The 15,801-nt window shown below is 38.9% G+C and overlaps 1 protein-coding gene across 1 annotated transcript in view; it reads left to right on the forward strand.

Annotated features, from left to right (window-relative positions):
* The first annotated feature begins 402 nt into the window (after positions 1-402).
* Positions 403-15,801, forward strand: part of MKLN1 (muskelin 1) — a 326,912-nt gene continuing 311,513 nt past the window's right edge. Inside the window, exon 1 of the mRNA XM_061198731.1 lies at positions 403-455. Coding sequence (XP_061054714.1) covers positions 448-455 — 8 coding nt within the window. The 5' untranslated portion in view covers positions 403-447. The remainder of the gene's footprint in view (positions 456-15,801) is intronic.

Genomic DNA, 15,801 nt, shown 5'->3' on the forward strand with positions numbered 1-15,801 from the left:
GAAGTAATCAAACCGAGGAGCTTATTATCTCCACTTGTAAATGATTCTGTACTAAATAGGTTCTTTCTGCATAGTATGCGGCGCTAAATTGCCACCTGTGGTACACTGTATGGAGCAGTTGCCACCTGTGGTACACTGTATGGAGCCCAGCGTATTTATTAAGGGAAAAGAATGAGTGAATGCAACCACACAAGCTGCATGAGAAATGACAGAATCTCAATATGTTGTGTCTGAGGAAAAACAAGCACATTTCTGGGTGGTCTACTGAGGATACTTGGCAAAAAGTGATAATCCATCATTCCTGGCAGAGGCCTTGTGAATTCCTGCTCAGTTGTTTGGACAATATTCATTTAAACAAATATTTATTGAGTACCTGTCCTGTGCCAGGTATGTCCAACGTGCTGAGGGTGCAGAGGTGAATCAGAGGATGCACTGTTAGTGGGGGAGATGGACAGGTAAGCAAATTCTTATGATACAGTGTGACAAGTGCCTAGCAGGTGTATGCGTATGTTTTAAGTATTACAGGGACAGAGCGGAAAGGAACTGATTCTGCTTGGTTGAAGGAGTTGTCCAATACTTGATTATGTTTTCAAAATGACTGTCACATACGTTGCATGAGTTTATTTGGTCTTCATAAAGACCATATGAAGTCATGATCCCTTTTTGGACATAAGATCAAATAGAGTTATCATAGAGGTTAGGTGAGCTCCCCAAGGTCATGCAGCTAGCAATAATAATTGCTGACATTTATTGAGTGCTTAGGCTACCTGAGATTCTGTTCTAAGCCATATTAAGATGTTTCATTTTCACAACTCTACGAGGTCATTGTTAATATTATTACCACTTTACAATTGAGAAAACTGAGGCACAAGATTTAAATAATTTGCCTGGAGTCACATAGCTAGAAAGTGGAAAAACCAGGATTTGCACCAACCCATTCTGGCTTTAGCAGGCACGCACTTACCCAGTGCACTAAATTACCTGTAACTGGTGCCCTGAAGAGCTGGAACTCACACTTAGATTCTGATTGCAAGTTCAGCTTTCTTTCAAGTGACCTTGCTCTTTAGCAATATTACATCCAAATGAAAGAAATGGTGTGTGCCTGGCTGCAAGGAGAGGTTGTGTAGGTCAGGCATCCCTGAAAGTGTTTTGGGAGAGGTATGGTAAAATCTAGAATATGCATTAGTTGTATATGCGGGGTTTTTCAGGGCAGCCAGCATTTGGCCTCTTGTTCTCCAGGGCAGCAGTCTGGGCTCTAGGGACTGTGATTTGTTGTGCATAGGAACTAGCCAGCAACACTTACCCTGTAGCCTTTTAAACTTTAGTTTAAATTTTTCTAAAAGAAGATGACAAGATGTGAAACATCAAGAATGAAGCAAGTTAAATTCAATACCTTATACATAAGCAAGAATGGAGTTACAGAAAAGGAGAAATGAAGCACATAATTGCTTAAATTATCCAAGTTTTCGCTCCATAATAAAAATTCTTGGATTGAAAAATAGTTCAATACAATATTACTGTACCTTAATAATTAGGTTGATTTGGCTCTGTGGTAAATCTGAGAAAGAATTGGTTATTAAAATGAATGAAGTAGATTAGCCTTCCCTCAGTAATTACTACTTCAGCTAATAAGGATATGACCTATGTGATTGAATCTACTGCATTTTTAAGACATCCATCTCCCATAATTTTTGGAGATTCAATAATTTAAAAATCAGCAGTGGGGCTTCCCTGGTGGCGCAGTGGCTAAGAATCCGCCCGCCAATTCAGGGGACATGGGTTCGAGCCATGGTCCGGGAAGATCCCACATGCCGCGGAGCAACTAAGCCCTTGCGCCACACTACTGAGACCGCATGCCACAACTACTGAAGCCTGCGTGCCTAGAGCCTGTGCTCCACAACGAAGAGAAGCCACCGCAATGAGAAGCCCAAGGACCACAACAAAGAGTAGCCCCTGCTCGCCACAACTAGAGAAAGCCCGTGCGCAGCAACAAAGACCCAACACAGCCAAAAATAAATAAAAAATAAAAATCAGCAGTGGGTGGGGATTTCTGTGGTAGGCAGAGGGCAGAAAAGGTCAATGTTCTCAACATTCTTTCCTTCACAGCAAGTGGGGTTTTTTGGTTTTGGTTGGTTTTCAGTGTTTTGTTTTGTCATGTATGGAGACCTAGGAGATGCAACTGATTTATCTTAGCCTTTGTGTTTATAAATTTCTATTTTCTTGGCTTCAGGTCCTTGGAAACATTTGTTTTGATGGTGGCTGGAGAGTTAGTCATGTTTTATTTTTGTTGTTCCTATTTATTTTTAAGATCCTTTAGTTCAAGTCCACTTACAAGGTGTTATATAACCTGTATTTATGTTTCCACAAATAAAATATTCCTAGTAGTAATTTCTAGTACACTCTTATAAAAACAGTTAATAATTTGATGCCCATCAGAATGATTCTGTAATATTAATAAGCTAGAACAAGGATATGCTTTGGAAAATTGTGTTTGAAATTTATAATTGGATTTAGCACTTAACATGTGAAATTTCAAGTTTCTTAGATCAATTATTTTTGAGTTACCAAGCAGCCAAATTCTTATAAACATATTTTTCCTTTTCATCACTGAGTCAACAAAAGTTGGAAAATTCTTTTCTCACATATTCCATTCTTTAACTAAGCCTGAAGGTAAATGGCTTTTTAAAAAAAACCACATCCCAAACAAACAGTTTTACATGAGGTTATGAGTAATGAGTAAACGAACAGAGTGGGCTCTACTGGCACTGGGGATGTACGTCTAATTAGAAGTCTCAGTATTCCAAACATATAATTTACTAATGTTGAGGTTTTTAATTCTTAACTTTGAGTCCATTGGGATGGAAACAAGTGACCCTTGGTGGAAATATGTCAAGAATCAACTTTCTCAGGTTGACCTTTAGTTTGTTGGTCAACGAATCAAAACATTGTGTATTCCCAGGCTTAAAGATGTCTGTACCTTGTTAAATTTGTTATAAGATCAAGGCAGAAAGCTAGCACTGCTTTGCTGCTGTGAACAGGTTGCCCTCTCCCTTCTTCTTGATGCCTCTTCTTCATGAGAGATGGTCCATCTTAGCTGGCTCCATGCATGAAGCAGTATGAAGCACGTTGCATCTCCTGCACATCCTCCGGAGTGGGTCGGGGTGCGGGGGGAGGTAGAGAACTCTGTTTTTACAATGAGACAAGTGAATATCAGCTTTCGAACTGACTTGACATACTTTCTAGTCCAAGGCTCCATACTAGGCACCAAAGACTGCTACAAATGCTCTCAATCACCAATGTTCATAACTTAAAAGTAGTAACATAAGATTTGCAATCAATTAGATTACTGTCTGACCTGGAGCAAACAACTTAACCTCTCTCCAAAATAACTATTTCACAGTGTTATTATAGTAAATAATTGAGATTATATATATGAAAATACTTAGTGCAAAGCCTGGCACATAGTTGCAAGTGAAGGCTGAATTTATGTGAAGCGTATAATTAACTACCCGTGGAACCTCAAATGGACAAATGAACCCAAATTGACATTATCTGTCTCTAGCCAGTTTTAAGTCAGAAAATTTCACTTCCAAATGAATAAACTACATCTACCAATGACTTTGCTTTAAAGCCTACATTCAGAACAAAACGTTATTTAAGTGATAATCTGTTAATATATTTCATAACAGGAGCTGACTGTGGTTTCTGTAGGAGAAAATTACATGTGAACAAAAGGAAGAAGGAAAATTAGATAAATGAAAAGTCTTTATTTCAAAATAAATGAAGAAGGGACAGTTATCTGATTATAGAACATTCAGATCATGGTATAATTATTGTAAGTCTACATGTAATTACAAAATATAATTGTATTTATGTTAGTTTTTAAATTTTTTTTCTGATCTTAAAGGACTAATTTTCTCGTAATTGAATGACAAAACTCTGCAGTACCTCGTATTAACAATTAATATGCTAAAAATACCCATTAACTATCTTTTTCTTAATTGCAACTACTGTCTTGGACTTAACATTTATTTAAGCGATACAAAAGGAATGATTTAAACTGCTTGCTCTTCTGCATATTAGAAAGTAAGAGAAAGAAGCATTCCCCCGACCCACTTAACTATGAAAAAAGGACTCTCCCAAGTTGCCAGGAACTAACACGATAGTAAAATTACAAGAAAATTTTGTTAAGAAACCTTTTCTCATCTGCAAGTTGTTTGACTGAAACCTGAGGTGCTGAATTTCAGCACAAAGGTGACTTTGGAGGAGAAAGTTTGTGCCAAACTGGATCAGTTGTTTTTGTGTTATGTAAGAAGGAGAAAAAAAATTAACTGTTTCCTCCTAAGCTATAAATTTAAGATTACCCTATTACACCAAATGAGAGAATTTCCAGACCTCAAACTTTACTTCAGCCTTATATTTTCATGAACTATTTTCTGTACCCTCTCAAAACTAAATATAATTAAATATTAAGTAATTTGCCTTGCCCAATTATATTTTAAAAGTACAAAGTTATTTTATTCATTACATCAGAAGTGAATTCTAGTTGAATGGTAAAAATGGTATTGTTAAACAATTTAAAACATTTTCTTTTAAAATAATTTTTTCCTGATTATATAGAATACAAGTGCAGTGTAAAAAATATAGAATATACAGTAGAGTAAAAACAAAAAGATAAAAATCACCAAATCACCCACAATTCTATCATCCAGAGATAATCACCATCAATATTTTGCTGTATCCCTTATAATGGGTGTTCACACACACACACACACACCCCCATTATATGTAAATGTATATTAATGTTTTATTATAGAAAATTTAAAACATAAACAAAAGTAGACAGAGAGCATAATGAACCTTATGTACCTATCAACCTATAATGACCAAACCAACCCATCAATTCCCTCTTCTTTCCCACTTATTCTATTTCAAAGCAAATTCCAGAAATTGTATCATCTCATCCACAAATATTTCAGTATGGATCTTTAAAAGATAAGGCTTCTTAAAACAACCATTATCACATCTAAACTAATTAACCATGATATGTTACTAATATGAAGTAAGTCATTGTTCAGAATTTCAATTGTCTCATGAATGTCATAATTTTTAAAAAAAATAAATTTATTTTATTTATTTATTTTTGGCTGTATTGGGTGTTCGTTTCTGCGCGTGAGCTTTCTCTAGTTGCGGCGAGTGAGGGCTACTCTTCGTTGCAGTGTGCGGGCTTCTCATTGCGGTGGCTTCTCTTGCTCGGAGCATGGGCTGTAGGCGCACGGGCTTCAGTAGTTGCAGCACGCGGGCTCAGTAGTTGTGGCTCGCAGGCTGTAGAGCACAGGCTCAGTAGTTGTGGCGCACTGGGCTTAGTTGCTCCGCGGCATGTGGGATCTTCCCGGACAAGGGATCGAACTCGTGTCCCCTGCATTGGCAGGGGGACTCTAAACCACTGCGCCACCAGGGAAGCCCCATAATTTATTTTTATAGGTTGTTTGAAGCAGGATCCAAATAAGGTTCACATGATGAGATTGGTTGATATGTCTGTTAAAGGTTGATATGTCTGTTAAATCTCTTGAAATATAAATGGGTTTCCACTCAAATATTTTTTTTCCTTCCACTTCAGTTGTTGAAGAAACCAAGTTGTTTGTCCTGTAGAACTTCCCACAGCCTAGATTTCTCTCATTGCATCTTCATGGTACAGTTTAACATGTTCCTCTGTCCTCTATATTACCTGCAACTATCTACAGGGTTTAACAGATTCAGTTGTGGTTTCTTTATTTTTTTTGGCAAGACTGCTTCATAGGTAATGTGTTTTGCCATTAAGAGGTGCATAATGTGTAATAATCTCTTCTTTTATGTTGTTACCTGGAGTCATTAGTTTATTAAGGATTGCAAAATGGCTATATTTTTAATCCTATTATTCCTTGAGTTGATTTTCTGGCATGTGCCAGTGGTGGCTAAATAGATGTTTTGTGATTTTGCTTTTTATGTTTGTTTGTCTTTAAATTATCATTCAAACTCATTAATTGAAACATATTTAATTTGTTTCAACACATCTTATTTATTATTCTTATTAATGCTGAAATTAACCTTTATTTGGCCTGTGACAGCATCTTCAAATTAGCTCCTGACTTCTTTTGACATGACCCTAGGAGTCTTTGATAGTGCCTCTGCTAGTTGGTATAATAAGATGGTCTAGGCTAGGTCTTCTTTTTTTTTTTTTTTAATTTATTTATTTAATTTTGGCTGTGTTGGGTCTTCGTTTCTGTGCTAGGGCTTTCTCTAGTTGTGGCAAGCGGGGGCCACTCTTCATCGCAGTGCGCGGGCCTCTCACTATCGCGGCCTCTCTTGTTGCGGAGCACAGGCTCTAGACGCGCAGGCTCAGTAGTTGTGGCTCACGGGCCTAGTTGCTCCGCGGCATGTGGGATCTTCCCAGACCAGGGCTCGAACCCGTGTCCCCTGCATTGGCAGGCAGACTCTCAACCACTGCGCCACCAGGGAAGCCCTAGGCTAGGTCTTTATAGTTATGTATAATACTGCAACAAAACATTTGTGCACATATTATTATTTCTTTGGTACAAATTCCCATAAGTGGAATTACCTGGCCAGAAGGTAGAAACATATTTAAGCTCTTGATTAGTATTGTCCAGTCGCTTCTAGAAGGGTTATACCAGGTTACACACCAAGCAGCAGTGCAGGAGAGTGGCTGCTTCATCCCATGAATAGTTATAGACATTCACATTGACATGTTTCTGCCAGTATGATCTAAGTCAGGTAGAGTCACTCCTGTTTTTTCTTTGTTCTTCCCTCTTTGGTTTTCTTGTAGAGAAACTTTAAAAATTAAGAATACCTCATGGTTGGGGCTTCCCTGGTGGCGCAGTGGTTGAGAATCCGCCTGCCAACGCAGGGGACATGGGTTCGATCCCTGGTCCGGAATATCCCACATGTCACAGAGCAACTAAGCCCGTGCACCACAACTACTGAGCCTGTGCTCTAGAGCCCACGATCCAAAACTACTGAGCCCGCGTGCCGCAACTACTGAAGCCCACACGCCTAGAGTGCGTGCTCCACAACGAGAGAAGCCACCGCAATGACAAGCCCGCGCACTGCAACGAAGAGTAGCCCCCGCTCGCCGCAACTAGAGAAAGCCTGCGCGCAGCAACGAAGACCCAACACAGCCAAAAATAAATAAATAAAATAAATAAATTTATTTTTAAAAAAAAGAATACCTCATGGAAAAACTACACTAATGTAACATTTTCATATTTATATTATGAATTAATAACTATATATCAACAAAGATTAGAATGGCCTTATCAAACTAAATGTATTACTTATAAATTAACGTGTGGAATTGGTAATACTTTAGTTGCAAACATACATATAATGACTGAATATTAATTTTTATAGCTTTTTGGTAATTTGGTAGCTACTTTTAAAATTTCTGGGGTTTTTAGTTATAACCTTACCTTTGCAGAACTCATTATATGTAAAGTTTTATTTCCCTGATATAGTTTAGAAAGTTAAGTAACTTGCAAACATTACTTACATGTACCTTATGTATACAATTTCATATAAAGCATGAAAGCAAAAAAAAAAAAAAAAGATTACAGATTAAAAAACCAGACTGTTAGAGCTAGAAGGATCTTAAAGGTGATCTGGTCTAACCGCTTCACTTTATATTTTGGGAAACTAAGGCAAAGGGCAGTTATGTAACTTCCCTGAGGTTATACAGCTAATTTGTGACAGAGTAAGATAAAAATCCAAATCTGATTCAATATAGTGCCCTCTCCACGTAGCTTCTCAGAATTAGCAAAACTTGAAGGCAATATGCTAAATTAAAATAATTGTTGTGTTAGGGAAATGGCATTTGAGGTATTGTGCTTTGAAATTCTACTGTTACACTACCTTTTCAATTAAAAAAACCTGTAGAAAATAGACCAACAACTACATTATAAAATCAGGTGAAAGAGAACTTCTGTTATTTGGAAGCTAGAAATAAATTATTCGAATAGTAGGGATTTATAACAATCAACATACACAGTATCTGAATGCTATACACACACACACACACACACACACACTATTGCAAGCACTTCAATGGCATTATCTCATTGAATTCTAACAACTATCTCAAGTGCAGAGGTTATGCGACTTGCCCCAGGTAATCTCGTGAGTGTCAGGGTCAGGATTTGAACCCAGGCAGTCATAGACACAGTGGATTGTTTGCAGTTTCAAGCCTCAATGGTCAATTTCATTGCTACTAAGGGGTACTGTGATTGTCTGACTCTCCCCAGCTCTCTCCTTATAGGGTCAAAGTTTCCACCTTAGAAATCCATTTGTTTGAATAACATGATGGAATTCCTTAGGGCAAAAATTTTTAGAGACAGTTCTCCTAAACCCCTTGTCTGCCACTTGATGACTATGTGACTTTTCATTCCTCATCTATAATGTGGGTATGACAATATCTACCTCATTGGATTATTGGAGGATTAAATAAGATAAATTGTATCCACTTTTTAGTAGAATACCTGGCTCACGGTAAATATTCAATAAGCAATAACTGCTATCATCAGCTATCATTGCCATCATCATCAATATTAGTAATATCATTATTAACATTATCATCATAATTTCTTTCCTATTGACCACTTTTTAAATGTAAAATCCTATGGAAGGGGTAATACATTATTCAAGGGGCTAGTGACTCATTGGTTGTTTTCCTCCTGACAGGAGAGAGCAGAGGTAGTAGAGCTCTGGGAAGGAAAAGGAGATATGGAAAAGAGAGGTGGGAGACCCTGAAGACAGAGTTTTACCTCCAACTAGTTGGGATAAGTTTACAGAACAGTTCATTTGAAGTCCAGTGCTCTTCTATGGGATCCTGTAATCCTTATCAGGTTTCCAGAGGGTCTATTAGGGAGTGGAGAAGACCACTCTTCCCAGGCCGTGGAGACAGTCTGTCGCTGCCCGAGGAGTCCCACGCACCATGGCCACCTGCGTGTCCAGGCTGCAGGGGTGGAAGAGGGCAAACAACCTTTAGCGAATTCTTCTGTTTACTGTGCCTGGAAACAGGCCTTTTGCCATGGAAAGTTTTCTCACTGTACCCATAGGTACAGGGTACATATTACACAATACGGAAGGTCTTATTAAGACTTCTTCCTAACCTGTGTGCATGCTGTGCTTCAAGCCTAGGGCTGTGCGCCATTTCTGAGGTGTCATTCCAGTTTTTACTCAGGGGTAAGGTCTAAAGGTGGCTTGCAGGAGCATCCTTACACAGATCACAGATACCTAAAGTCTTCCTGTTTTATGCTACCAGCTTCTCCTCAGGTCCACGTACTCTTTATTTTTCAGTATTTTATTTCACACTTTTCATTGTTATGACAACAACATAAGCACCCTTTTGCTTATGTTCAGTGAAAAGTATATCTCATTCCCATCCCCGTGCCCAGTGCCACGGCCCAGAAGTAACCACTGTCCATTCGTTCATTCAGAAAACATGGTGGAGTGCCTTCTCTGCAGCAGACACTGTCCTGGATGCTTAGGGCCGAGTAGCAAACAGACAGGTAAGATCCCTGCCTTCTAGTAGGAGTTGATGGGCCACGAAGAAGATACAAAAGCAAATTATCATATAGAATATTAGAAAGTGATAAATGCTGCAAACAGAAACAAGCAAGGGAGAGGGATAGAGTGATATTTGCACAAGGAAAGAGGGAAGGAGCTATCGTGAGGAATATTCCAGACAGAGGGAAAGCACGCTCTATAGCAAGGTTGGCATGCTGTCAGGACAGGGTTTTAAATATTTATTTACTTTTATTTATAAAACACTTATAAAGTATCTACCACAGGTCAGGCATTCTCCTGAGCACTTTATATATGTTAATTCTGTTAATCCTCGCCACAAGCCCAGGCACTCTTATCATCCTCACTGTAAAGGGGAACTGAGCCACAGAAGAGTTAGGAAAGTTGCCCAAGTCATAAAGCTAGTGAGTAGTGAGACCTGGACTTTTACACAGGCTGGCTCATGTCTTAACTGCTGTACTCTCCTGCCACATGGTAGGCAGGTGGCACTGGAGACGTGTGGGGCCATCCTGAGGGTGAGATGGGGGTGATGGGAGAGCCTTGAACAGAAAATTCTGACATATGTACATGCATTTATATTTATGTACATGTGTGTGTGTCCTTGAGGTTTGTGCTCTCTTAGTAGTTAATATGCTTAATGTTAAAATGTAAAACAATTTTAATTTAAGAGTAAGGAGAGAAAAGACGATATTATGTGTGCTGTAGTTAAAGATGATATCCTATCAAATAATATTTTGGGCACAGGTGATCTCTTCTATTTTTAAAGTCTTACAAATACTTCTCTATTCTGGGGATTTGGCAGTACTTGTGTATCTGACCATGCTTCCCTAGGACAACAAATCAACTTTCTTTTTTTAACAATTCAGTGGTTTTTAGTATATTCACAGTGCTGTACAACCATTGCCATTATCCAGTTCCAGGATATTTCCAGCATCCCAAAAGAAACTCCATACCTGTTAACAGTGACTCTCAATTCTCCCTTCCCCCCAGCCCCTGGAAACCACTAATCTATTCTCTGTCTCTATGGATTTGCCCATTATGGGTATTTCATGTAAATAGAATCATGCAATATGCGGCCTTTTGTGTCTGGCTTTCACTGAGCATCATGTTTTCATGGTTCATCCATGCTGTAGCTTGAATTAGTACCTTTTTATTACTGAATAATATTCCATTGTATGGATTTATCACATTTTGTTTATCCATTCATCAGTTGATGGACATTTGGGTTGTTTCCACTTCTTGGCTGTTATGAATAATGCTGCTGTGTACATTTGTTTACAAGTTTTGTGTCAACATGTTTGCAATTCTCTTGGGTATACCAGTGGAATTGCTGGGTCACACTCCAACTGTATGTTTAATTTATCAAACCAACTTTTGAGCACAATGTATTGCATAGCACCTGGATCCTTATAAGGGGAAAATTATAGGAGCACGTGGTTGCTTTAGCAAATGTCCTATCCTGTCCCATTTATATGAGAAGGTGGCAGATTAGTGGTGGTGCCTATTTCTTGGGGTTTAACGTGTCAGTATGTAAAGGTCATTGGCACTCAGTGGATATATTCTCCATGTAGATCCCACTTTTTGTGGCCCTCTCCTGACAATAGTTGGGGGTGGCCACAAGGAAGTGGTCTTTGAAGTAACTGAAGGGCTCAGCTTGAGTAACCTAGTCCATCCAGGTACTCCTAAGAGCATCATAGCCAGGGCCAGTCTGGAGAAGTGAAGGCTTTGGGAAGATTACAAAGTTCTCTAAGAATATTAAGGATAATAAAGGAAGCCCCAACACTTTAGCATTCACTACATTCCTAGCATAATGCTAAATGCTTTACAGCTTTTTTCTAGACCTGGACTTTCCACTGTGGTAGCCACTGGCCACAGGTGGCTATTAAGTGCTTAAAATGTGGTTAGTTTGAGTTGAGTCAAACTGTACATGTAAAATACACATTGGTTGGCTTCCCTGGTGGCGCAGTGGTTAAGAATCCGCCTGCCAATGCAGGAGACACGGGTTCGAGCCCAGGTCCGGGAAGATCCCACATGCCACGGAGCAACTAAGCCCGTGCTCCACAACTACTGAGCCCGCGTGCCACAGCTACTGAGCCCGCATGCCTAGAGCCCGTGCTCCGCAACAAGAGAAGCCACCTCAATGAGAAGCCCGGGCACCACAACAAAGACCCAACACAGCCAAAAATAAATAAATAAATAAATAAATAATTTAAAAAAAAATACACATTGGATTTTGATGACTTAGTACAAAAAAGGGAGTAAAATATCTCACTAATATTTTTTACATGTTGAAATGATATTTTGGATATGTTGAGTAAAATACATTACTAAAATTAATTTCACCTGTTTCTTTTTACTTTTCTTAATGGGGCTATTAGAAAATTTAAAATTACATATATGACTCACATTTGCAGCTTGCATTATATTTCTATTGGACAGCACTTGTTCTAGACTGTTCTTCATAGTAATTTGATCAGCTGGACTGTATTATCATCCCCACATTATGGGTGAGGAAATTGAGGCTTAGAGAACTTAAGTAAATTGCCTGTGATACAGCTGTAGCTTAAGCACTAATCTGTCTCTAAGCCTGAATTCTTACCCATTATTCTGTGCTGTCTCCCCAGAGTCCAGAAATATAACCCATGTGATACAGAAATGGTTATGATCATTAGCTATGGCAAAAAGCTGTTTTCACGTCTCCATTGTGGAGCACAAGAAAAATTGTCCATGCCATTCTGTAAGGTAGAATTTAGGTTGTAGCTGGGGAAAATTGCCTATGGGAAAGTTTCTGAAATACTAGTTCTTTGTTTGTAACGGTTTGGGGCTTACTTGCCAAGGATAGAAGGTAGATGAAACTACTTCAGAGGTTACTTTCATTTCTATGATCCTATATTACAATTCATGTCAGATTCACAGGTCAGTCACTGCTGTAATGCTCAGAGTGAGATGGAGTAGAGGGAGATGAATTAGTGCTTCAGTTTCATCCTTTTTTTCCTGTAAAATGTAAGGCTTTAATTTCATCCCATTTCATTTGAATTTGTGAAAACCTCAATGGGACATTCTTCATAGCAATGCTACCCTCTTCTAAGTTGCAATGACGAGAAGGTGGCAAAACACCTTCTTAGTTTAGGAGAGAAAGAATCACTCCATTTCCTTCCCTTCAGCCCCCACCTTAAACCATTCTCTAACATGTGTTTTAACTCAGTCAAATCTTCCTTTTCCTAAGACATCAGTGTTCATCACTCAAAAATAATTTTCATGTGTGCATATTGATACTAGCTATTGCTATATTGTAAATACTGTAACTTAATTTTACTCTCATTTTACGTATACTTGTGTATAACATGTATCATGAGTATAATTCACTTATTTAATTTCAAATACCAAAGGGGAAGCCCAGTTTAGAGCACTAGTTCCTTAAGATATTTTTTCAAGATGGGAAGGCAGGGGAAGGATTGGGATAGTTAGGAATTATGCTTCGTCTCAGGGTCTCGTCCCAAATGTTTAAACCCTCTCGTATTTTTAGGGGCTAGAAATGTTGCTGTCAGCCATTAAGCAAAATCACACACACTTTTTTCTTTTATCCCCAGACTACAAATTTGCAGCATACCGAGAAACATGGCAACTTGACTCCTAAAAGATTAAGCGCAGCTCAAAAATCAAACCCTAAGAAGCTAAAAAAAGTCTCTAGATCTGTATGCACCATGTTTTGTTTTGTTTTTTAATTCAGAGTCAAAATTTTAGTGCCTCTAAATTAGATTCACTTTGGCTTAAATAGCTACATGGAAAATAAATTTCAGCATTTGTTTTCTGTTTAGTCATCCTTCCTTAAAATTCCTTAGCGGTTTCAAATGTACTTCAGATGGGATGACAATGAACCATAGAAGTCAGAAAGATAGAATGGTATTGGGAAAGGAATATGGAGCTGGGAATCAGCTGACCTGAATTCTAGTTCTGTTTCAACAACAAGGCTTTTAGGTATTTAAGTTCCATAAACATTTAATGGACACCTACTAAGGTCAAGGCATTGTAATAATGTAAAATAACTGTAGGAGTTACAAGGATAAACAAGACATGGAACTTACCACCTAGTAGGAAAGAGAGCATATTCACAAAACTATGGTATTATATGATACTGAATGTGTGGATAATGGAGTAGAATTTATGGGAGCACAGAGGAAATAAGCATAATTCTAGCCAAGGAGTTTGGGGATGAAGAAGGTGATGATTGGGGTGGTCCTGGAAGTATGGCTAGGATTTCTGGATGGGGGTGGAAGGGAAGGGTGCTTTAAACAGAAGGTGCAGGAAAGGGGAGACAATGTAAGCAAAGGTGTAGGTAAGAAAGTGCAGAGCTGGTTCAGGAAACTTGTCAGACGGGAAGGCACAGTTAATTCTGAATAATAATGGGAGATAATCTTTGACCACTAGATTAGAATCAGGTTGTGGTAGGGCTCGAATTCCGTTCTGAAGAATCTGGACCTTATTTGGGCGGGGGGGAGGAAGGGGCAGAAAGATAAAGAGCAGACCAATGAATGATCAGCTTTGCTAGGATGATTGCTCTGACAGTGTGGGTAGTATGAGTGGTGAGCAGAAAAATAGAAGGCTGGGGGATGAGTTAGAAACTGTCATGGTGGGGTTCAGGTAATGGGAATGGATAGAGAAGGCAGATGCAAGAGACATTTTGGAGGCAGAATTGACTGGGGTTGGTCATGATTGGTCTTGAGATGCGAAAGATGACTGCGGTTTTGAGCACTGATGGGTGAGAGCATTGATGGAGATGCTGAGAATGTAGGAGGTTTGCTGGGAAAGATGTTGTTTGGTTTTGAGCGTATTTAATCCATTCCGAACAAATCAGCTAATCATACAAAACACAAATCAATTCCTGACTCACCTCTTTCCAAAACCCTTCAATGCCTTCCCATCCTACTCAAAATAAAAGAAAAATCCTCACAATGTCTGATAAAGCTGTACCTGTCCTGGCTGCCCACTTTCCCTTTGATCTCATCTCCTTCCCCACCCCCCTCTTCTCAATACACAGGAGCCACACTAGCCCTCTTGCTGTTCCTCCAAGACTATCCAGCATGAATTCTCCTTAGGGCCTTTCTTGGTGTTTTCTCTGTCTGAAACCCTCTTTCCTCAGACCATTCTCATACCTTACTCCCTCACCTTCTTCAGCTTTTACTCAAATACCTGTGTAGAAGAGTAAAGTAGGAACCCTCAAGGCCTTTCCTGATCATCCTATATAAAACCCTAAAAAATAGGGTTGGGTTCCCACCAACACTTCTCCCCTCCTTGGCACTTTCCTTCTCACCACTTTGCTGTTCTCCAACCCTCTTATCACTACCTGCCATACTATGTATTTACTAGTTTATTATCATAGCCTGGAAACTGAAGCAGTAAAAACAAACTAATAATGAAACAATCCAATGTTTTCAAGGGTGCAGTGAGGTTTGGTACTCTCACCCACTATTTTTAGGACTGCATATTGATATAATCCCTTTGAAAAGCAATTTGGCAGTAAATATAAAGAGTCATAAAATGGTGATGTCCTGGAACATTTTACGTTTTGGAAATTCTGAAAATCAATTCTAAGAAGATAATATATGGAAAAGAAAATAGGCAGGAAAATGTATATGGATACAATATTTATAGTATCAAGAAACTGGAAAGATTCTAAACATCTAACAATATAAGGAGATAGTTAAATTAAGTAAATTACTGTTCATTTACTAAATGATATATTATTCACTGTTAAAAAGATAGTTATAGAAAGCTGGTTAGCAACAAGGAAAATGCTTATGAAACAACGTTATATTTAAAGGAACAGGATCCACAATTGTATACAGTATGATCAGTTATCTTTAAATATGCATACAATTTTACATTTGGTAGTGTATATATGTCAATGCTACTCTCACTTGGCCCCAGCTTCCCCTCCCCCACCTCACCCCGTGTCCTCAAATCCATTCTCTATGTCTGTGTTTTTATTCCTGCCCTACCACTCAGTTCATCAGTACCATACACTACCGAATGTAAAATAGATAGCTGGTGGGAAGCAACAGCATAGCACAGGGAGATCAGCTCGGTGCTTTGCAGCCACCTAGAGGGGTGGGATAGGGAGGGCGGGAGGGAGGCTCAAGAGGAAGGGGATATTGGGATATATGTATGTATATGGCTGATTCACTTTGTTGTACAACAGAAACTAACACAGCAATGTGAAGCAAT

Source organism: Eubalaena glacialis, chromosome 8 (genome assembly GCF_028564815.1).
Source record: "Eubalaena glacialis isolate mEubGla1 chromosome 8, mEubGla1.1.hap2.+ XY, whole genome shotgun sequence".
In the NCBI taxonomy this organism is placed as follows: Eukaryota; Metazoa; Chordata; class Mammalia; order Artiodactyla; family Balaenidae; genus Eubalaena; species Eubalaena glacialis.